General features: G+C 36.0%; 1 protein-coding gene across 1 annotated transcript in view; it reads right to left on the bottom strand.

Annotated features, from left to right (window-relative positions):
* LOC145663657 (dynein axonemal intermediate chain 4-like) overlaps positions 1-25,365 on the bottom strand; it is a 417,097-nt gene that overhangs the window by 118,061 nt on the left and 273,671 nt on the right. The window contains exons 13-14 of the mRNA XM_081729757.1: positions 24,337-24,509; positions 7,311-7,490 (exon numbers count right to left, since the gene is read on the bottom strand). Of these exons, the coding sequence (XP_081585883.1) occupies positions 7,311-7,490; positions 24,337-24,509 (353 nt within the window). The remainder of the gene's footprint in view (positions 1-7,310; positions 7,491-24,336; positions 24,510-25,365) is intronic.

The raw sequence follows: 25,365 nt of genomic DNA, 5'->3' as shown, positions 1-25,365 counted from the left end.
CCTGATGGGTGGTAACAGATTATTATGTATGTGATCAATAAATGAAAAATTTGTTCGAAATATCCATACAATGTATATGAAAGTTAAAATTTAAAAGATTCAAGAATGTGCAGAACCACCCGAAAACAAGCTCTTGATGTGCAGCCTTTAAGATTATCATATAAATTTATTTATCTCATGTTTTATTTTATTTTGCTTCAAAAAGAGGGTGTGTGATATTTTCAAGTAAAAATACTATATACAATTTTGCTAGTTATTTGTGTGTCATTTTTTGAAATAAAAGTACCTACTTTTGTGTATAACAGGTTAAAAAATTATTTCATCCTTAGGAATTCATAATGTAAATATGTTAAAAATTAAAAAAAAAATATTTTCGAAATTCATGGTTTATTTTAGGTTTTATATTATTACCTACATCAACACTAATTAAATGAGATTTTGTGCTGTAGAGAAGCGAAACAAAGTCTGCTTTATCAATTTAAAGCAAAATTTTGAAAAAAGCCCAAACTTTCCAAAGCAAAAAGGCGAAGCAGAAAAAACAAGTTTTTTTTTTTAAAAAAAAAAAAAGAAGCTGTTTTTATCGAGCCCTTGCATCTCTATGCACCATACATATTCTGTAGATGGATTGTAAATTTTCATGTTCCAAAATTCAAGTAAAAAAAAATAGAGTGAAAATAAGTTGTATTTTTATACGACTTTAAGAATGAACGGGAGTATTTGTATTTTACACGAATTTTGTTACTTGTTCCCTCATAACTTTCACTCTATAAATAAAAATAACGGAGAAAGCATTTTTTTTTTTTTTTTTTTTTGCTGTAGTGTTTCTTCCAGGGACACAATCCGGAGATTTCCTGGAGTTGATCAGTTCCTTTCTCCCTCGCCGAGACAAAGGTACACTAAATTGTGACTACATGTCACTCTTGTGCAGGATACGTTCTTTAGCAACTAATGCCTCAATATAGTACCCTCACACTTTGATTTGGTCCCAGGCAAAATTTCCTGGAAGAAAGTCAGTACAGCTCCTTGCAGAGAGAGTTACATATTCCTGCTGAAACAGAAGGAGGGGGTAATGATGTTGCACGTTATTTCATAACATGCTGATTTACAACTTCTGTCCTACAGGTTGTTAAAAACCTCTGTATGATTTAATTTGAAGTCGTTGGATTTCATCTTTTAAATAAAAATTGTACGTATCTCTGGCCAGTCTAGATAAGTTTATGCTTTGGTGCCAAGGATGACGTAGTATATCATCACAATAATCATTTCTAATTATTATTATATTTTTACAGTATGTTAGACCTTCGGCTTCAGAAAGTTTATCTCTTCATTCTTGTACAAAACAGATGAAGATTATGAAGGGCACAATATTACCCGCTGTAACACTTAGAGATATTAGCTAACAATAGATTGAGTAGTTTATTTGCCGAATCAGAGGTGGGTCCTGAAGGAAGTCATTTGGTAAAAATGAAACATTTATCACTTGGAACTAGCAGAATAAAGGTCATCTAGTGGCCCCGCTTAGCGTAATCGCTTACACTCCGCTTAGCGTAATCGCTTACACTCCACTTAGCGTAATCGCTTACTCTCGCCTTTGGTGCGAGCGGTTCCGGGTTCGATACCCGGTGGAAACACTCGGTCGAAAGAGTGTAAAAGCTTTTTCAGGCCAGCCACCCAGAGTGAGATTTTCCTGAGTTTTGCTCATTGCCACCAGGCAAATGTCGGAATGATACCTAACATACGGGTCCCAGACCGCTTCTTTCCATTCACCATTCTTCCTTCCTTCCCTTTCCTCGGATAGTGTGATCGCCAAAGGACGTCATCCGTCATACGTGAACATGGACAAAGATGTCGAAAGTCCAGAAATCTAATTCCTAATCCTAATCCTAATAAGGGTTATCTAATGTATTAATTGTGTGTATATAACAATTAGTAGATTAAGAAGGCTTTCTGGTTTAAGTTTTAAGCGAATTTTTTAAAAATTCTTATTGGTGTGACTTCCCTCTAGATTTAATATCTAGCATTTTTTCTACTGCTCCTGTACCATGTTAAAAAAAGTTATATTTTTCCTTGAGGGAGGAGGCGCAACCCTTCTGGATCCGTCCCTGAGCCACTGAGCTCACCCACAAAACGACAGAGGATTCAAAAAACATTACCCGGGATAACACTTGGAGATATTAGCTAGGATGTTGTAACAACAGACTGAGAGCAAATTATTGGACTAAAATCTCAGCTGAAACTGAAAGTCTAAGTATAATGATGATTTCTTGAGATACCTCAGAATACACAAATTCATAACCTCAACAAAGTTTGAATTTGACTTAGCCCTTTATGCACACGTGTAGAGATTTCTTTTCCTTTTCCAGTGATACTTCCACAAATGAGTTTTGTGACTTAATACCCTTTCCACAAGCATAGGAGATATATTGACACAAAAATACTTTAGTCATCTCAACTCGTTCAAATAACACATAAAGAGTTATATTTTCCCTGAGTGGGGAGAGCCACCGCTTTTACATAAGCCACTGGGCCATGGAATCGGAATGTTTATATTTTCATTCTTGCACAAAATGATGGAAAGTTCGAAAAACAAGGGGGAGCAAAATATTACCCGCTGTAACACTTGGAAATATTAGCTGGTTTGTGCTAACAACAGATTGAGATTAGATTATTGATCTAATATATTGACAAAAATACATTTCTTGTGTGAGGAAATAACTTATAAAGGGTCATATTTTCCCTTGAGGAGCCCGCGCTCCTGTCCGGATGTACCACTGGACCCCTAAAGGTTTATATTTCTTTATTCTTGCGCAAAAGGATGGAAGGTTCGGAGTGGTGGTTAATATTACCCGCTGTAATACTTGGAGATATTAACTAGTTTGTACTAACTATAGAGTAAGAAAAGATTATATTGATACAAAAATACTTTAAGTCATCTCATCTCGTTGAAATAACACAGAAGAGTTATATTTTTCCTTCCCTTTTAAATAATGGTTTCTTTTCAGGTAAATTATAAACTTTCAGTCAAGCAGCTACAGTGTCATTCCTATTTATTCTAGGATTACGGTTTGTACTTCATTCTCTTCAAAATAGAGCAGCCTTTCAAACGGTACCATTCCCATTTGCCTATCATTTCACTGAGGCGGAAAAATTTGAAAGAAATTGGGATTGTTCTGAATTTTTTTTTTTTCAAATTTTTAGCCACTCTGGACCCCCTGTGTTAGCGCGCAGATATCAAAATCAACTGAAAAATACCAAAGGATGCGCTAAATGTGTGTACAAAATTTCAAGCTTCTATCTTGAATAGTACGGGCGGGAAAATATTTATCAATGAGCTAAGAACATTCCCACAATGCGTCAGATGGCCCGGACGTAATATCAAAATTTCCTGAGACATTCCTATTTACCCTAGAATCATGGTTCATACATAATTCCCTTCAGAATAGAACATATTTTCAAACGGTACCATTCATATGTATCCATCATATGTTTGAGGTAGGAGAATCGGGAGGAAAGGAATTTTTTGTTTAAAATATTCCTTTTTGCCTCTCTGGACTCCCATGTTTTAACGCAGACATCTGAAACAAATCTCAAAAATACTAAGGGATGCACTGATTGTGTGTGTAAAATTTTAATCTTCTATAGAGGCAAAAGTAAGCCCGCCAAAAAAGAACATAACAAAAATGTATATTTTCAAGTTACGACGTCATCACACCCTACGTCTCGTGGCAGAAAGGCGTGAAAGCATACGTAACGTGTTCTACAATGCCTTCAGACTTGAAAGAAAAACGAAGTAAAAAGCTTTATTGGTACTTTTTTAATCGAATAATGAAGATTCTACCCTATCACCTAAGAATATATGTTATAATTTAAAAGGATTCGCACGATCTCTTCTAGATCCGCCACGGAAGGTATATATCTCTTCTTTCCTGCAAAACGATGGAAGATTCGAAAAGGAGGAGGCGAAATATTATCCACTGTAACAGTTGGGAATATTTACTACTTTGTACGATTTTTTAATTTTTTTTATCGAAACTGAAAATTATAAGAAACCGACTTCAATCTTGTTTAAGTGACACCTCACTATCTCTTTTAGCATTAATGAATGTCGAGAGAGACTTGATTATGAATTTGGATAAAAGCAAATCATCGATGAAATACAAGCTAAGTGTTGAAATAAAAGTTAATGTGTTGGTAATGTTACTGATACTTTAAACTTTGAGTCTGCTCAACTTCAATTTTACAGTTATATGTTTTATGATATTGTAACCATTCGGTAATTTATTTGTGTGTATTAATACAAATCTAAAATTGGCTTTGCTTTGCTAGTTATACCAATATTTTCGCCTTGTTACAGTTATGTGGTCAGATAAACTTTATAATAAATTAAATATTAGTCATTAGTTCTCATAATGAAATATAAATTGCATACATCTATAAAGGTTTTGCCTAATTTTACCACTGTAATGTATGACGACGTGATGAAGTTATACAACGCATTTCTCTTTATTTCACGCATACCTTTATTTCATCATCGGAAAGTAACATATGATTTATCTACGTTATATTTCTTAAATTGCTATTTATCATTAGGACCTGTAGTGGCGCCAAACAGATACTAATTGTATAGGCTACAATTTACTGTCTCGTATAAGTAGTTGTTTCTTCAGTTCTGCAGTAGCCTTGAAGTGCTACACTCCTACATCTGTAAGTAATTTTCTACATCTTCTAAGTAATTTTTAAAATAGGGTCGTTATATTACGATATAATGAGATACTCTCATTTCAGAAAAATATTACATTTTTTACGTGGACACCATATTGAATTTCAAATTTGTAGTTGTTTCTTCAAATTTAGATGTGTTACACTCCTACAATTGTACCACGAGTACAATGTGTGTTATAGTATGAATAAAATGGAATGTCGTCGCTTGTGTTTTCACAAAATGTTCTTATGTTAGTGTTGTGTTGGAATATTAATATTATAAATAGGGCTTGAAAAATCACCAGTGAAAGTACCGCGGTAACCGGAAATACGAGTCTGGCACCATACGATTTACGGTCAAAGCATGAAGGTCAATGTGTCAAATGAGATTGGTACTATTACGACGCTCGGTTTTCAGATCTGGCGCCTAGGTCAGAAGAAAATTTTTGAGCATTTCTTATTTATAGCTATACCTGAACGGAAGTCTTATAGCACGGCTATGTCCGTCCGTCAGATTGTCGAGATTTTTCAGAGCAAAAATGGTAAGATACATTGATAAGTGATTTTTTGCAATCGACTCGGCCTCCTAACAATAGGTTCCATCTTCTCCGTTAACCCTCTATTTAAAGAGCAAGTGGTCGAGTTCAACCATTTCCGGTCTCAACATTTATCGCCATAGAATAAAACTGGTAATAAATAGCCACAAGCGGATTTTCGCAATCGATTCAACGTCTCAAGAAAAAATATCATCACTACTCGCAACACTCTACTGAAACGGAAAAGGGTTCAAATTTACTAGCATTTCTGGTTTCATAACTGGTTTCTGTAGAGCAAAAATAGTGAAAGGTATCGAAAAGCGTACGTTTGAAATCCAGTCAGCGTCCCAAGAATGAGTTCAATCTTCTTTGTTAACCCTCTATTCAAGTCGAAAGTCGAAGCAATCAACTACTGTATTTCCGGGCGTCAACGTTGATAGCCTTCCTCCCCCTTTCTTGCCATCCATTTAGTGTCTCAACAAAACATACTAATGCCACCTGCTACACTCTACTAAAACGGAAGTGGTTAAAATTCAACTATTACTCCGGTTTCAATATTGATTTCTTTAGAGGAAAACAGTAGTAGATAGCAATAACTGTTTTATTTATTTTTATTTTTATTTATTTATTTATTTATTTATTGCAATCGACGCAGCATCTCAAGACAAACATTCCATCGTCACCACTATTACTTACGGCTTCAATATTGATATCCAGTAGATATGTTGATATACGATATAATTAATTAATATATCGAAATTTATATATATCAAAAAGTTTTTTTCCAATCGATTCAAAGTCCCAAGAATAGATTTCATCTCCTCTATTAAACCTATTCAAACCGGAAGTGGTCGTAATCAACCATTTCTGGTTTTGATGTTGACCGCCACTAACAGAAACTATAACAGATGGCTTTAAACTGTTTTTGACAATTAATTCAATGTCTCAAGAGAACATATCGTGACTACTGGCAATACTCTAGCAAAACTGGAAATGGTTGAAACTTACTAGTATTTCCGATTTCAATATCCATAGAGCAGAAACGATAAAAGATACAAAAGTGTTTTTTGTTTTTCAAATATCTCAAATATCACTCAAATATCTTACCGTTTATTTTTTTTTCAAAATTGAAATTTTCAATATATATATATATATATATATATATATAATTTTTAAAATCGGGGCGTTATATTACGATATAATGAGATATTCCTATTTCAGAAAAATATTACATTTTTGCGTGGACTCCATATTGAATTTCAAATTTTCCAACTTATTCCCGAGTAGCCAGGTGTCTACTCAAGATTTTTTCCATCAGTTAGACATATGTTACTCGGATCTGAAGAGAAACCTAGACCACCTCGAAATTCCTACGGGTCTTATGATCAGAGCTTTTATTATATGTTCTCCTTCATGTCTGCCCAGGGTCCGTGAAACAACTGGGAAAACACTTTTTCCTGGAGCCGCCAGTGTCTGTATAATACATAAAAAAACATGTCAGTTTGAAGTACGAAACTAATTCCTGGTAATAATCTAATAAGTACGTAAGCTAATAAGTACCATCACTTTCACTGCTTATCTGCCAGGCAATTAGCAAATTTAAGAATATTGCATCTGCGACGATATACATTTCTGAAAACTTCACTTGCTGTTCCATATGAAGTAACAAATTGGTATATAGATTAAATTATGTTTCCAATAAATAGATCTAGACTGCATTGTATATACAATAAAAGTGATCATGAAAATTCGCCGTTCATTATGTGAACAATACCAGCGTCCTGTATCTTTACCCATTGAAGAAAAAACACTGGATGACTATAGGCGCAACTAGGACACTTGGATGACTATAGGCCAAGCCCTTTTAAACTATCGTTGACCAAATGTAAAGTTCTTTTATATCTCAGAGGTAAGCGACCATGCCACTCTAATAAATTATTCTAGTTACGTCAATGACCAATACCTATGTATACAAGTTTTCACTCCTATTGATTGCTACTACTAAAAATAGATGTGGGTATATACATTTTTTCTGAGTTGTTACGCGCAAACATAAACATTTATAATTCTTACCATGCCGCTGGACATAGAAATAACTGGCTCTGCAATGTCTTCAACCCAAACTCGAATAAACCAATCGGCGCCACAGGTGAGAAATATTCTGTCGCAAAACGGTGAAAAATGCATGGCATAAACGGCAGCTGTGTGAGCCATAAACACATCGAAGTACTTATCTGCAGCATTCATTGAGCACTACAAAAAGAAACAACATTATTTTCCAAGACATCAAATAAACTTCAATAAGCTTTGCGAAAACCTTTATTGTACTGGAAAATTGTAACTAATTAACACCTTAACACCAACCTATCTACGTGGTAGTGACTTACACTTCTTAACATACATCCGACCTACCTACGAAGTAGTGATTTCTGCAGTGCAACGTTTAAAATGGCATAACTTCTAAATTATTTAATATATTCAGGTAGGAGTTTTGGTATCGTAAATAGGATGATTTGTTGGAAACGAGTTCAGAGTATACAAAATTTAAATATATTTCGCTCTGTATGATCTGGCTGCTATTTAAATGCCACCTCACTGAGGAGATAAACTAGCAACTTGCGAATCAAATATAGTACGAGGCGCATTCAAACAACCTCCTTCCTTAAAAAAATAAAAATAAAAAAAAATTTTAAAAAATCGATATTTTTGCTAGACAAGAAAATGAAAGGAGAAGAAACTTACTGTGATTGATATGCAAGTACATATCTTGGGTATTTTAGGGCTTAGCCACTAAGAACCTCCAGACATTTCTGGTAGCGTGGCACAACCTCCGTATACTCTCTGTGTAAAAATCTGCCGCTTGAGAATATAGCCAATCCAGAACAGATGTCTTGAGGACTTCACTGTCGTCGAAACGGTTCGATGGAAACCCTTTTTCAGGTGAAGCAAAAGAAAACGTAAATCGCGTGTTGCAAAGTCGGTAGGGAGATGATTGAATAGTTCCCATCAAAATATTTGAATTACCTCAACAGTACAAGCAGTAGTCTGTGAACGGTTGTTGTCATGGATCAAAAAGAAATCAAGAGCGTAACATTCCTCTCCGCCGATTTTGGATGACAGTTTGCAGATTATTCAGTGTTTGACAATGCAATCTGTTGTAATTGTTCGTCCTGGTTCGAAGTATCCCACAAGAATCACATCCTTTTGGTCCTAAAACACAGTTGTCACGATTTCATGATTTTGTTAACTCGTGGTGTTTGTTTAAATTTCTTCGCTTTAGGAGAATAGAGTGCCGCTATTGCATTTGCTGCTGCTTCGACAGCTGATTCAGCCAGTGGCGTACGATATCCAGGTTTCATCCCCTATCACTGTGTGAAAATAGAGGTAATCCTCAACCTTCCTCGGGTCAGTAGTAGAACACTTACCTCTGATGTGGTTTGATCCTCGGCAAGTAAATTTGTGGTAGATAACATTGTGTCCGCCAGTAATTCTGAAATACTTCCGTTTTCTACTACGTTATCATTCCACCAATTCTTCCATCACCATTCATTTGCCTTAATCATCCGTCTCTCTTAGCCTAAGGGACATAATCGTGGAACATTAAACTAAAAGATTTAATTTAATTTTCTTTCATCGTGCCACCAGGGTTTTGTATAGCAATTTCACCTTATTGTACTTTCACTTATGCAACTCCACTCAAACGATTCTCTCTCTGTTGCAAGCACAGAATACTAGGACATAGTCCTGCAAATGTTCAACTTCATCAGTGCTGCCTAGTGAATAACTATTTCGCGTAATCAGTTCATGATGCTGTGTACTGTGGAAACAAGTGAAACAGTTATAACTAGGAGATTTCGATCTCCTTAGCTTTAATATACCTAAACCTGAAACAATAGTAATAATTCTGATGTCTCCAAGAAAACGTATATCATATTTCATATGTGATCAAGATGAAAATTTCATGTTCTTGAACGCCTTGTAAAACATGGTCAGACTGCCTCACTGGTGCTACATTGAGATCACTACTACTATCTATTATCACCTTCTGCTTGTGTAATAACTTTTAGCCCGATCCGTGAATTCGTCTGGGCAGGCGCGTAGCCAGGATTTCATAGTAAATTTTGGTCCGTGACATGAAATACTGTGGTTATCACACCAGAGACTTGATCATTCTAAACTATTTTACTGGCAACATGTATTAGGTCCTTTAGTCAGGATTTCGTAATTGGGAGGGAGGGGGCGTGACATTAAATACTGTGATTATTACACCAGAGGCTCGATGAATTTAAACTATTTTACTGGTAACAGGTTGGTTTGTTAGAACAATAAAATGAGGGATATATTAGTAAGTACTTTAATAACAAACTATGGGAAAAGTTTCAGTAAAAGAATATAAAAAGTATTGAAAAAGATTTTACAGTATATACGTTCCTTCCTCTGTTCATTCAAATATAACAATTCAATTTTCCTTTCATTATGGCCTCAACTATTATAAAAAGTACATATCCACTATGTATTACAAAAAGTACATATCCAATAATGTCTTGAAAAATATTTTACAATATCTGCGTTCTTTTCTCTGTTGAATCAAATGTTAACAGAACTTTCTCTCCATATATCTTTTTGTTTTTATTATTCCATCAACTACTGTCTGTTCCAAATGACAAGTTAAAGGAGCAGTAGAAAACCGCTTCTGAAATAACATGTTTGATACTACAGAGAAGCGATGACGAAAAATTATGGTAAAAAATGTTCACATTATCACAGAATGGCACTATGTTTCCGAAAACTTGAAATTTCCCTGACTAGTAGCAGAAATTCGGAGAATTCTGTAACTTTTGTAGAAATTTCAAATTCCCTGACTTTATCTGTGTATTCCGCTCATTCGTCACCACGTATTGCAAGTAATTCGGCTAATGCGTTAATCGTAAGGTTTAAGCATTTCTTAAGTTCTACCTGCCAGTCTATCTGATAGAACCGATTTATCGATCTTCATTTGTAGTCCATAGGATTACCATGAAGCCAGATGGAATTCGGAATGCTCCGTTACAATAATATCGATTTTTAACTTGAGCCCCCGTTTCCTCCACACAAAGCTCCTCATAAGAAAGAGTAACCAAACGCTTGCTGAAGCTTCATATTTTTAACACTGATTTTTCTTTTCTCGTTTCTTTTTGTTTCATCCTTCCTTAATTGTTTTCATTTTTGGTTTCAAAGGGTGAGTCCGTATCTCTTGGCTACGTGCCTGGTCTGGGTGTTAAATGCGTGTGTGCTTGTACTAGTGCTCTCAAACGGGTCGGGTTGTCGGGTCAGGCTACTCGGGTCGGGTCAATCGGGTCAGCTCGGGTCGGGTTGTCGGGTCGGATCACGGGTCGGGTAGGTCAGTCAATTCGGGTCACGGGTCGGGTCGGGTCGGTCTTCAGCCCGACCCGACCCGATCCGTTGAGAGCACTAGCCCGTACCTAAGTTAAACTTTCGATATATTAAATCACTTATTGCCACGGTTTTTTTCCTACTTGATTTTTAAACATCTCATGAGATGCGTATTTTATAAATAATCATTCACAGAGATCAACTACCACTGAAACTACTTGTTGTTGCAAATTTTGTTAAATCTCTAGTTCGAACTTTGTCACGGGAATACTCATAATGTGAAGATATATAAAGACATCAAATATGATAATAGCAAGACATGGACAAGTCTTACAGAGGGAGACATGAACAAACATTATGCTTTAGTAAAACAAAATATAACATACACAAATAATATTCAACCTATATCTCTCACAAATACACTTGCTTTGTTACGAATTACTGTACAAATTGAACAATACTATAATTGTTGACTTCGAACACATAAGTGATCTTGACATAATATTTGTCAAGAAACTAATTTTAGAATCCATGTGAGACATATCTATAATGAAGAAGGCTTTAATGGTAATACGATGCATCTTAGGAACATATAGTATAGATCGCAATTAAATTAGAAATTCTCGAATCTTCTTAGCTCTTTTCGTATTGCAATACCTTTTTATTATTACAGTCACATGAAAGAGTTAATTAGCTGATAATTCAGTATATACTTAGAGGAAAATGGTTTGGAGAAGATGAGGTTACTCATCTGCATACTTATCCAACAGATGTTAGTTAATGTTAACTTTAAAATACGCGAATTCCTTCTGTTTTGCTCGCGTTCAGCTGAGCAATTAGCAGGTCATTGTTTGTTGTAAATTTTAGTGTGAGCAAAAAACATCAGACAAAGTTGGTCTATAAGCGGATTCTAGTCTAATACATTTAATATAAATGCTATTTATGTCAAATAAGTAATTAAACTGTAAGATTTAGAGGGTAACGCACTAAAATCTGTATCACAACAAAATAAAGTAACGCACGTACTTTATCACTGAAACGTCAATAGAAGTTTAGATACCTTCTTTAGAAATGTATCATTCCACACTTATTGGACTCTGATTAATTACAACTGCTTTGGCAGGTTATGGAAGCAACAGTGCTTAATTATTGTTGTTTATTGTAACAAAACTAAGCTAGTGCAAAACTTACTTCTGTAATAACTGCTGCTATATTTTACAACCTTTTCCTCGTTCTCCCTTGTCCATTCTTGCATTCCTTAAGGTCTACCGCTCACTGCGCAACTATCTTGTCGCTGTCGTCTACAGTCAGCAACTTCACGGCGACAAAACATTTTTTTTTTTTTTTGCCACAGCCTCACTCACTGGCAATGGCAACACAAATGTTGCCGGGCATTTGATATAATAATTTGGCGGGATTGGACACAGTACGACGGACTTCGAAGAATGGGCTATTGTTTTGTGCGCTAATGCTGAATTAAGAAGGAAGAAACGAAGACAAAAATAAATACTGGGTACATCCTATATGTAGTGAGAGATTGCTGAAGGGAAAATTTTATACAGTGATTTATTCAATTATTCCTCGAAGTTCTTTAGCTCCTGTAGAATGAATGTGATTGCCTTTGATGAACTGTTGTCTCTAGTAGCACAAGCAATAACAAAGATAAACACAAACATCAGACTAGCTGTACCACCTGAAGAAAGGCTAATAGTGACATTAAGGTAAGTATGTATATACTATGTATGTATTAGATTGATTTACCCAGGGTCGTCGCGTGGGCGGGGGCGCCATGACGACAAATCAACAAAATTCAACGAATTCAGATTATGTTGGTAAATGAAATATTTTTAAACATGTTAATTCAGATATTTTAATAATGATCAGGCCACGGCTAAGTAAAATTACCGCTAGTGTAAAACATCGTCTAGGATTTTTCAATGGGAACTCTCTCCAGCTCTCTGTGAGAAGAGATGTTATCGTAGAAAAGTGGCCGAGATTTGCTACTACTTACTTCTTATCTGTATGATAATTTGGTACAAACTGAAGAAACTTCAGTAGAATTCAGTAACATTTCTTTATTCCTATTCCGTTCAAGATTAACTCAAGTAATACCACAATAACTGCAATCCTACAATTATGTGCTTATTTTGACAAAAACCGGTTAGCATCTCAAATACAACTTCGAATGTACTTTCCAATCAATATCTTTTCAGTCCCTTAATTCTGTACTAACCTCATACAACAACTGTGTTCATTAACTATCAGGGAAGTAGCCATTGAAGGGACTCACAGGTCTCTCCCCACTAAAATGGGAAAAGAAATCTTAATATAATTCAAATTTTGGCTATCCTATATAAGTTTAAACTGAAAACAGTTTTTTTAAAAGGCATTATAATGCAATTTTTAGGTTTAAGTTTTACAAAAAGTTTCGAAGGGTACTGACGCACGTCGTGTACTCGCGGGGTGGGGTTCCAGTAGGGGTGTTCGGAATTGAGATTTCAATTCCGGAATTCGGAATGTCGATAATTCCGGAATTTTTCGGAATCTCGGAATTCTGGAATTTGTAGAATTTCGGAATTCCGGAATTTTCAGAATCTCGGAATTCCGGAATTTTCGGAATTCCGGAATTTCGAAATTCCGAGATCCCGGAATTCCGAGATTCCGAAATTTAGTATCGTGTTCTGGATTCCGGAATTCCGATCTTCAGAAATTTCAGATCTTGTTTCGAGATTCCGGAATTCCGAAATTCCGATATTTGCGATGAAGTTCCGGAATTCCGATTTTCCGAAATCAAATCTGTTAGAGGCTTTTGTTTTAGTATAGATATGTGGGAAATACCAACTGAAAATGTTCGTTGTGTTTGTGTAACAACAGTAGTGCCAATATTGTAAAGGCCATTGTTGACTTGAGCGATTTCCAACATTTGAGTTGTTTCGGCCATACTTTGAATATTAGAGTAAACAAAGCCCTTGAGCTACAGGGACCTTCGGAAACAGACAAATTATGAGTCAAAGCAGGAAAATGAGACATGCGCTGCTAGAAGAGTAAGATGCATTAGGCCTTCTGCGTAAAATACTTCCGTCATGCACGCCAACAAGATGATTGTTTACTTTCCTTTTGATGCTGGTAGTTTTAACACGCCAAGAAGAAATAGCAAAACTTCTGTCTCAAACAATATATAAAAATCTTATCCTTCAGAACGAAGAAACAGAATTATTAACTATGATTATTAATTAGAATTATTAACTATTATCGTCCTTACAAATGCTTTGTGACAGTATGTCAGCAGAAACATCTGTTACAGCGTTGGACATATGGCCATCAAATGAATTTCAAAATATTTTCAAGTCGGAGAATCTCAACTGATATACGATATATCATAACAAGATGAAGCAAGTACGCAGGAAACACATCTTTCAGTCTATGACTTTTTGACTGAAGAGGGAGATAGTGAACAGATCTTAGAAGCAGCCTCAAAGAAGATGAAAGAAGCATGAAAATGGAAATTTTGTCTCTTCTGAAATCGCGATTCGAGAAGGATGAAAGAAGCAGAATTCTGTAGAAAATTTGTGCTTTCTTAGATCTCAGGTTTAAAGAAGATAATTTGGGTAAAAATATTGAGATAACAAAAGGTAGAATACTGTATAAGTTGAGACTTATTCCAGCAGGAAATCCTAAAAAAGATAATCGAGGAATGTTGGTACTAAAAGATTAGACAGTTGCCTAAAACGAAGGACATTTGGTGACAGGATAAAGAAGGCAGTCACATAGAATAATTGAACCTGTACCTAAGCCTTAGGGATGCAGATTTGGAGGAAGAGCCACTACTTTGGTGGAATAATCATTCCCACCATCTTTCAAGATTATCAAAATTAGCGAGAAAATATTTGTGTACACAAATAATCTTACCGCTGAGCATGCTGGGCAGTTAATATTTCTGTCCATGAACAAAGCTATTGTCCCAAAAACATTTTAAAATACTATTGAATATAAGCTAAATTTTCTCATTGTTTCACATCTCTGGCTTAGTATAACAGGGGATTCATAAATCAACACGAAGTACAGAGTCCGACATAATTATTCTAACATAAACATGTTTACTAGATTTATCATTTCTATAGGTATGCAAAGAAAGTAGACAAAATTACAACTGCTACAAAATAAATTTGAGTCTTGTACTAAATATATAAACTCATGAATAGCATCGGATACTTATTTCCACTACCAGAAAGGATGAAAATAGTTTGTTTACATCTGGATATCAGCATTCAACAGAGAACAGCTAGTAATTAGTTATGTTCTCCTTTCCATGGATTACTACGATAATTTTTTAACATGACTGTACTTTTTTTGTGCTGACTGCAGAGTTCATATTTCTCCACTCGGAAGAAGTTCTTTCAGATGGTCCTTACTTCTAATGTGATGTTTCCTAACACGATCTTCGAGCTCGTTCGAGATGTTCTCTGTAGGATTTAAATCTGGTGATTTGGTCGGTATCTTCAAAGTGTGAGGAGTGTTATACACCATCCAAAGCCTCATAATTTCCGCAGTATACTTTGGATCATTGTCCTGATGGAAGTAATAACCATTTCCCAATTCTAGCTTCTGTGTACTCCTCTTAAGATTGTTTTCAAGAATTCTCTTGTATTCAAACTTTTCCATGATTCCATCTATGAGCACCAGTTCCCCAACGCCTGATGAAGCCATATATTCCCATATCATCACACTGTTGCCTCCATGTTTCACTGCAGCTACCATGTTCTTAGCTGTATTTGATAGCCTTCACACTGTAACACGTCCATCACCCTTGTATAAGCAGAATTTGTTTTTATCCGACCAGAGAACGTGATCCCAGAATTCTGTTGGCTTCCCCTATACAGGTTAACAAATTTTAGACTCTTTTTCTGATTCACACAATTGACATATGGTTTCCTCGTAGGAAAACTGGCATTGTAACCGGCACTATGTAAAACCCGTCCAACTGTTCCTGTGTGCATAACAGTGCCAGAATATTGTTCAAGGCTTCCTCTAATCTCAGATGCCGGATTCTGCTTGTTTGGCTCCTGTCTCTAGTAGTAAGTTTAGAAGGAGCGGCGTATCTCGGCTTATTCACAACACTATTAGTCTGTTTGAAGCGCTGAATGATGGAGAACACCATGATTTTGCTTCTGTTGACTGTACTATCAATTTCGGAGAGGGGTTTGTGTTGTTTGTACAGATTAATTACAACATTTCTCTCTTCGACTGTTGTCTCCTTACCTTTACACCCCATGTCACTTGTGAATGCTTAGCTTTACACTACAATTGCGAGCTGCTGTTGCGAGGCACAGTATGAAATCAACGACTGTGTGGTGGGGGCATAAAACATGCATCCAGTCATGTGTCTACTCGTTTGGAGACGTCATGTCGTCCTATAAGTGAGACCGCAGGAGAAATATAGTACTGTAGACACTATATATTGTGTGCTAAATTCATGCATTATGATATTTTAAATATAGTTTCGGAGACACATAATGGTAACGTTTATATGTTTACAAATTCAACACTACTAAGCAAATATGATGTATGTTGTTTATAATTCATACAATGTAAATAAAGTATTAATTATATTATTCCAATACTTCTGTCGGTCTCTGTATCTGTTTTTTCTTATTTTCAAAGGTACGGTAAATTTAAGCTATTGAGAAGGGCATAGTTACCAGTGTCATTATCACTGCATAGATGTATCTGTATATTATTCAAATAACATTCCCTTTGATTTCATAATGTTAATACATTATTTCAATATAATATTTCAATTAATATATTTCTTAAGTTTCATAATATTTCGTATTTAAAATGTTGTTTGTACAACATAACATTTTCTTGGTTTTCTAGTGCTACGTATTAAATATGCGTAATATATATTGTTATTATGTTATTTGTATAACATTTCCTTATGTTTCATCATGATAAGTACTTTTTATTTTAATTTGTAGTTAATGTACATTTCCATTCTGCCTTTTACATATGTCCTAGTAAAACTAACCAGACTGAAAACGCTATGAAAGGATAAAAGAATTTTCAAAAGTAACATTTTGTTTGTCGCGAACATAACTATCCTCTCAGGAGTCGGGATCGAAGAACTGATTTGATACATCAGAGTCCGACGAAATAAAGGTTGTTCTATAACCGCGCGTACCGTGTTCAGAAAAGTATTAAAATGTTGTACAATGATAGTATTGGATTTGAGATAATGTGTATTTTTTTAGTTTTTGTAAATTAATTGTAATAATGTATATTCTAATCTATGAAAATTTATACGAAATTTATATTGCATTAACCAACATCTTTAAACATAATAAGGCATTTTTTGTTTGTTTATTTTATTGATCTTATGAACAGGTAGCCTAACTTATAAGAGTAAGAATCCGCTATTATATAAAGCTTTGATAGAAAAAATTACGGTAGAAACTAAAATTATAGGTTTCCTTTAAATTAAAGAAATTTGAGAGGATTAACATTCTATTGATATGGCATTTCATTATTACTTTATGTTGAAAGCTAGATTGATTGTATATTTTTCCACTGCTTTTATAAATATTAAATACAGTTATTACAAATATATTACATTGTATTTCCAATCTTCCGAAGTTCAGATCTATCATATTTTTATTTCTTCTTTATATTAACGCAAAATACATTTGACATTAAGGAAAGTTTTCATTTTGTGTATTAAAAAAGGTATCATGGTATAATTGAATTAATTTTTGTGCCATGCTATCTACAAAAATTACATAATTATGGTATAGCATTATGCAAAACCTACGTTATGAAAAACTATTTGCTATCAGCTAGTTACGGGACCGACTACGTATGTGAGCTCCAAACCACATGTTTTCGTTGAAAAGTTGTTTTCCTAATACAAGAATTTAAAAACTAAGAAAACTATGAGGGAGAAGAGCTAGATGCTTTGTCTTATAAAAATGGATGTATGTTTGTTCCAGCATAATTCTGGAACACCTGAAGCAATTTCAACCAAACTTGGTACACATATGACTAAACTAACTAACTAATTCTATGGCCTATGTAACCCGGAGGTTCAATGCCGCGTTCACAAAAGCTCTCCACTGACTTCTATCCTTAGCATCCAGTTTCTACTTTGTATTCCAATCTCTGCGAGATCCACCTTAATATTGTCCTCCCATCTGCGCCTAGGTCTTCCTAATGGTCGTTTTCCGATTGGTCTTCCAGTCAAGATTTTGAAAGCGTTTCTACTTTCTACCATTCTAGCTACATGACCTGCCCGCCTAAGCCTCCTAGACTTGACGACCCTAACAATGTTGGGTAGACCGTATAAATTATGTAGTTCCTCGTTATGAAGTTTCCGCCATTCCCCATTCCCATTCCTCTTGGGTCCGAATATTCGTCTCACGATCTTGTTCTCAAATACATTCAGTCTATGTTCTTCCCTCAGTGTAAGCGACCATGTTTCGCAACCATACAGAACAACAGGGATGATTATCGATTTATATATTTTAAGCTTCAAATTCCTCCACAGAATTCTCGAGAACAAGAGATTTTGCGCCGAATAGTAACACGAATTCCCTGCTTTTAGTCGACATTTAATGTCTTCGTGAATATGATTTTCCTCGGTTAATATTGATCCTAGATATTTGAAACTATCCACTTTATCAAAAGTATTATTTAATATTTTAACGCATCCACAATTATCCGTATTACGGTCCCGACACACTTCCATGTATTTAGTTTTCTCTGCATTTACTTCTAAATCCATGTCCCTGTAAGCGTTTAATAAGATCTCTGCATTTCTTTCTATTGTTCTCCTATCATCCTCTATTAAATTTACATCACAGCATATGCCATAACCTAATGAATACCGTTCAACTGTAGGCCCTGGTTGCTATCTTTGATTTTCCTTATAGCGTATTCCAGAACAAAGTTAAATAATAATGGCGACAACGCATCTCCTTGTTTCAGGCCATTTTCGACGTGAAAGCTCGTGGACAAAAATTTTCCTACCCGGACTTTACTTTGGGATTCATTTAAACATATCTTAATTAATCTAATTAGCTTTCTCGGTATTCCAAGTTCTGTAAGAACGTTGTATAATATTTCTCTCCTAACCGAGTCGTATGCCTTTCTAAAATCTAAAATCTGTTCGTGCGCAGAACGAGCATTTCAGCTACGTATCCAGAACCTCGGCTCAAGTGTGCAAGTAAATATATAGGTAATGAATACGAAACTCGCAATCTATGGCTTCACCCTGTTTCTAAGTTTTTCATTTTCTATATATCATTTTGAAGCCACGCAGGGAAGAAACTGGTCGATACTCTATCCGTATTGCACTAGTGACCCAGCTAGCAACGATGTATAAACATGTTAGAGCCTGCCCTTGGGTAGAACATTAGAACAAGACAAGAATCAGTAAATGAAGTCTTTACAATTCAATGAGTCCTTCTGCTCAGCTCTTTTCGTTCTGCAGAAAGACGGAGTATTTCCGCCACTGACAATGAGTAAAAAAGTGTAAGTTTCATCTTTACATTGTCTGAGTGTTGATGTCTATCTCAAAATCATGTTACTTGAAGATTTCAGATGCTGACATTTCAGCATTCCGAGATTCCGATATGCTGGATCGACGTACCGTTATTGGGAATTTCGAATTTCAAAGATTCAGAAGTGCTGAACCGTCCTCATATTCTGGAATTCATAAATTTCTAGCTGAAGTTTCGAGATTCCGGAATTCCGAGTTTTGGAAATTCCGAAATTTCTGACTGAAGTTCCGGAATTCCGAGATTCCTTAATTCCGATATTTCGAGGTGAACTTTCGGAATTCCGAAATTCCGGCATTTAGAGATTTCGAAATTTCGGAATGAACTTCCTGGATTCCGAGATTCCGAAATTACGGAATTCCGAGATTCCGAAATTACGGAATTCCGAGATTTCGGAATTCCGGAATAACTGAATTTTTAATTCCGATTCCGGAATTAAGATTTTCATTCCGAAGTATTCCGGAATTCCGGAATCCGGAACACCCCTAGGTTCCAGACATTCTTTTCCAGACATTCTGTTTGAATAAAGTATGTATATGTCATCATGCAGTTAATGTTGCTCACTTCTATTTTAATTTATTAGTACTTTTGTCATCATTAATGATATTTTTATGTTACCATTAAGAACTGTTATAGTTCTTATGATCTTTACACTACATGTTTTGGAACAACGTATCGTGAACTTCGTCTTACATAACATTAACAAACCGTACATTTTAATTTTTGAACATAAATTAAAATTGTAGAATTGAATTGAAGCAAAAATTCACAAATAATTACAAATATCACCTGTAAAAGTTACTTTAGTATTCTGACACTATGATAAATTTACTGAAAAATTTATGTGTTAATCCAAGGATAGAAAACTTTTTTAATTTAATTTTATTTATTTTTCTTAAGCAAAAGTCAGAAAATAACATTTTTTTATCACTTACACATTGGACTTTAATATTTGTATTGTTATTTGTATATTCCATGCGATTACTATGTTAATGTGTATCAAGTTCAAAATAAACAAGAATAACACTCGATTTCAATAATTCAAAACCTGTTTTCATTAACTTTCGTTTTAGCTACAAAAGCCATTCAGCCATTCACTTTTAAAAAATAACATAATACTAACTTCTTTTATCTTACATTATGATCTTCCACTCCATATTTAAATCTAGGAGTACAGAATAAACTCTGGTTGTTTCTCACAACACACTGGGGTGCGGGCGCCTTGAAATTCACGCCCTGGGCGCTTAAAACCCACGCGACGGTCCTGGATTTACCTGTAATATAATCATTAGGTCTAATAATAATATTGTAATGACTGGTAGAGTCAATAATGGACCGAGATTTTATCCCCTTCACCAATTTATTAAATTTGATAAATACAAAACGTCTTTGATTTACAAAGAGCAAAATAGTGTCTATCTTGTTAATGTCCAAGTAAGAGGAGAATAGGTGTTTTGCACGGTGCCCCTTGTCTCAAGGCAGTCTCCAAGGCACCTGCCGGTTTCGGTGAGTCTTGAAGAATAGCCCCCTCAGCTCAAGGCAGCTTCGCGAGGCTTGGTTGTAGAAAGGACCCCTAGCCCAGTGCGACCTCGGGAAGGATAGGTGTACCCCTAGTCCAGTGCGACCTCCGGGCGGTGTAGGTGATTTGATCAGTTGGACGACTGATGTTGGGTCCCTCGGTGGTCCTCCTTTTATTTGGCCTCTTCGGGTACTTCCGTGAGGTCCGTCTTCTTTCAGCATTCCTCGGTGTCTTTCGTGTCGGCTTCTTGTCTGCTAGGTTGTTTATAATCAACAGCACGTGTTGAGTTGACACGTGAGTCTGTCGTGATGTGGGGATCAGACCTCCTAATACAATATTCAGACCTCCTAATACAATATTCAGACCTCCTAACGACATTGGTTCATTTAGTTGTACTGTGATATCAGATTCAAAATCGGGTTCGTGTAAAGTCGAACCTCTGGTGTATAGGGTCCCTGGTTCGATCGCAGCTCGCACCAAGTCGGATTTGTGGTGGGCAAACACCGTGTGCATGGGTTTTCCCATTTCCTCCCACTTTCTTCATTCTGCTATTTCATTCATTCTCATCATCACCGTCTCCTTTAACCTACCCGGCATAACCGCGGAACATAAAACTCCAAGGTTTCATTTCATTTTCATTTCAAAATGTAATAGACTCCTGTGTAAATACTTTTTCTGCTGGAAAGCTCATTCCAGTTTCTTACAATAGCGAAACACACTTCCTCCCACAATTTCTTCTTTAAATTTATATCTGAATAATCTGAATATATATAACGCTGGGCGTTTCTCTCTCTCTCTCTCTCTCTCTCTCTCTCTCTCTCTCTATATATATATATATATATATATATATATATATATATATATATATATATATATATATATATATATATATATGTATAACGCTGGGTGTTTCTCTATTTCCTCAATTTTTCTTTGTATTCATCACTAATTAAAGACATACATGTATTAGCTTCCATTACGAACATTTCTTTTCATGCGCTACACACGAAACAAACTGTTATGTGAATAAACTTGTAGAAAACATTTTTTTTATATCTCTGCTTGGAGGCACCTCGGCAACTTTTGTGTCGACGTAGCCGCAGTGAGCGGACTCCCATAAAACTCAATGCATTTTTAGATGTTGCCCAAATGTTCCATCGCCGAGCTGTTGCCCTGCTGTCGCCCTGCTTGGCGACACCACGGCAACTTTTCTGTCGCCATCGCCTCAGTGAGCGGACTCCCATAAGACTCAATGCATTTAGCCCGAGCAACAAGATAGTTGCCCGACAAAATGTTGCCAGTGACGGTAGGCCTAACAGTCTACCTAACGAACCTCTAAACTTACCTAGTTTTGGGATGGTTGGCATCCATATACCTGAGTCATAGTTGCTTAGATATTCGTATCAAATACCTTGTATTATATATTTTTATATAGGATCACTTTCTATATTTGTGGGATAATGAGTACAACTCTGTTTCCTTAAGTGAAATTGATATATAATTCACAATTTGGATCGTAATATGAGATTATCTAAAATGTATTGAGCCTTTAGAGGTTAAATTAAGAATACATTTATTGTGATTTGAAAATAACATTGTGAAACCACGTATGTGCCATTTTGTTCAATGATCTGCCATTTTTTCGGCAAAACTTCTTTATCTTCCTGCACGCTTGCATCGTTGTGAAAACAAGCAACTTTGAGTTGTGTGAATACAATAGGCAGACGAAATTTGAATATGCATTCCAGAATTTTGTCCGGAGTACTTGGATATGTGAGTATAATAAATGTGATGCGTATATAACGGCTATTACGTATGCTACCTACCTGTTATTGAAAGACTCCGTTATCTTCATCAGTGCCGGAGATATGCGCCTTCGAAGGAAGGAACGCATACGAAATACTGGTCTTTTCAATACTGGTCTTGCTTGTTATACTATCGTACTACTTGACCTATATTATCATTCCTCCAAATATGGCCCTTTCCTGGTGGGACACCCTATATATATAGTTCCTTAAGGTGAATATATATAAAGGTTGTTTCCGATTTAAGAAGACGATTTCAAACTGCACTCACCTTAAGAGAAACCATGTCGCTAAAATTGAGAGTGCTCTATTTGGTAGTCCTGCATCTGGGCAATTACCCGACAGCGAAGTTTCCATTATGCGAAAATGGCTCGCAGTGTAGTAATGTCAAACCGCAATCACTCCTTCTGACAGGCTTTCTATAGTCTTTCAACGATGCCGTGTCATCTGTGAAACAAGGCTCGTTTCAGGAGGCGGAAGACGCAAAAGTCCATCGATGACGCATCAGAAGACTTCACTGGAATGTCTGTGAATGGAATGGCACGAATTCCAGTTTCTTCTGCCATTTGTTGGAGGACGAAGAGGGTTGAACGAGATGTGTGACTTGACACTTTGTCTCGATGCGATCACACATGATTATTGTCTCTCCCGTAGAGATGGGGAATGTCATGGAGATAAGCGGGTGTCGTGACGTTAGCCTGATAATATTCCGAATTCACCTTTGTATTTTTGGCAGAAGATGTATGGTCAGTTTGTCCTGATACGAGTATCCAGCAGTGATCATCAAGCCTGTGCCAAAACTCTCCTTTCATTCAGTGAACCATCTTCGAAAGTCCCTCACAACTGTCGATCGATAAAAAGTCGTCCCCAGAAAGCAGAAAGGTACAAAGCGCTATTCTCCTTGATTTTCAACTAATATAAGTACATATCCTGACTACCCATTTCATGTTTAATGTTGTGCAGAAAGGAGACAAGTGGCAGGAGACAATATGAAAGGTCTGCAGTGCAAACTGAATTCTAGAAGAAAGAAAGAATCGGAATTAATTGGTGTTTCATTCGTTTTTATTGGTATTTTGGCGCTTAGCACCTTTCTGCTTTCTGGGGGCGAATTGCACGTGGCTTGTGGCATCTTCCAGATAAACATATGCCTCGTCCAGTGTTACAAAAAAAGAATGTCCATTCTTCGCCGGCTTGGTACCGCAAATACAGCTTTCGACAATTGGTACGACTTTACTAGATGTGTTTTGGCAAGAGCTTATGAACACGCCCCTTTTGTCGCTTTACCAACCTCAAATCGCGGTGAATGATGTTGTGCACGGTCTTCAGTGATGTCTGTAGCCGGTTTGCGATACTCCTCTGCGTGGGTGGCTTCTCCCTGGTGACCAGTGCCCCGCCTTCCCGAATTTTAGCTCGTGTGCTGCTAGTGGCAGGCTGGAGGTTGACTTGTTTCTGCCCCACAGGAATCATCCCACGCCTGCCTTAACCTGCCCCTTTCAACGCCTGTGGTATGCCATTTTTGGACACAGCGAATCCACGCTCCTTGGGCACTTTGATAATGGCACTATAACTGTAGTTCACGTCGGAAAGGGCAGTTACGTAGCCTCTCCAATAAGCACTTATTTCGGGCGGCATTTGTTCCGATATGCACTTACCACATCTGTCACGCAGAGTCAATAATCCAAGATGCTCACACGACTCGCAGCTTCCTTCTCGTTCCGCTTGAGGTGCTGCATAAGGTGTGTAATTTCGTCACCATAGATCGGAAACATATATATATATATATATAAAACCAGTTGTTAAAAAATTAGAATAGCACAACTGATTACATCTACAACATAAAATATTAGTACCTTGTAAATGCAGCCTTCATCTGTACCCAGGTAATAAATTGTTGAATCGACAGGTGAACTCTCAAATGTGAAGACACTTGAATATCTGGCGATAAGTATATCTACTTTACTTTCTTGTTTCTTTGGTTGAACACCTTTAACTTTTGAATGGAGGCGAGTTAGCCTGATCAAACCTGAAAATAATAATACAACTAATTGGTACTTAATGTTAACTTTTTGAGGAGATTTATGGACACAGACTTTGGAAATGATCATTTCATACTTAAACCTTACATTTAACTACTACATATATTTGTAATATGTTCATTTTACAATAAAATAAACATTTTGCAAACTTTTGTTATGAACTACAAATTACAATTTATTTTAATAGAGATATATGAGAAAAGACCAAGAATAAGATTGTGAGGAATACTTTTACACTTCAGCATTTATCTCTCGTAATATATGATATCGCAATCAATTATATGTACTATTGCAAAATTCCCAGAGTACCATGTAGCGAATGTTTTGAAAATATTCTTTAAAATTACGATAGGCTAAACATAAACATGATGTCGTAGTTGTATTCAAAATATAAAAGCTAATCAATAGCACAACAAACTCCTTATTTTGTATGAAATTAAAGTGGACAAACTATGTTTACAACACGTATCTGATGGTTGAATTCATACTGTTTTTTAAGTAGCAAAAGCATAACAGAACGAATTCCTCTTGCAACCACGTCAGAAGAGACATGTATGTAGATACAAAATGATCTTGTGTGTTGTTTTGTTAAAACAATTCACCTTAAGAAAAAAGGAGTTATTACTTCAACAAGGTGATTTTTTTTACCATAAGTATTAGGTTCAATTCTTGGAGCTATTTCAATTTATACTCCTTGGATGTTAATTATGTCACAATTACGTAAAATGATTAGTCCTACTTCTGTAACGACTATTATGCTGTGTTACAAGATAAAAATAACACAATAGAAAATTAATCAATGATTGTCGGCATTGTTTTCATGAACTGGCGAGTATCTCATTT

Source organism: Thermobia domestica, chromosome 11 (genome assembly GCF_964235325.1).
Source record: "Thermobia domestica chromosome 11, izTheDome1.hap1.1, whole genome shotgun sequence".
NCBI lineage: Eukaryota > Metazoa > Arthropoda > Insecta > Zygentoma > Lepismatidae > Thermobia > Thermobia domestica.
The sequence above is the reverse complement of the archived record's forward strand: the minus strand, read 5'-3'. Positions and strand labels throughout refer to the sequence as shown.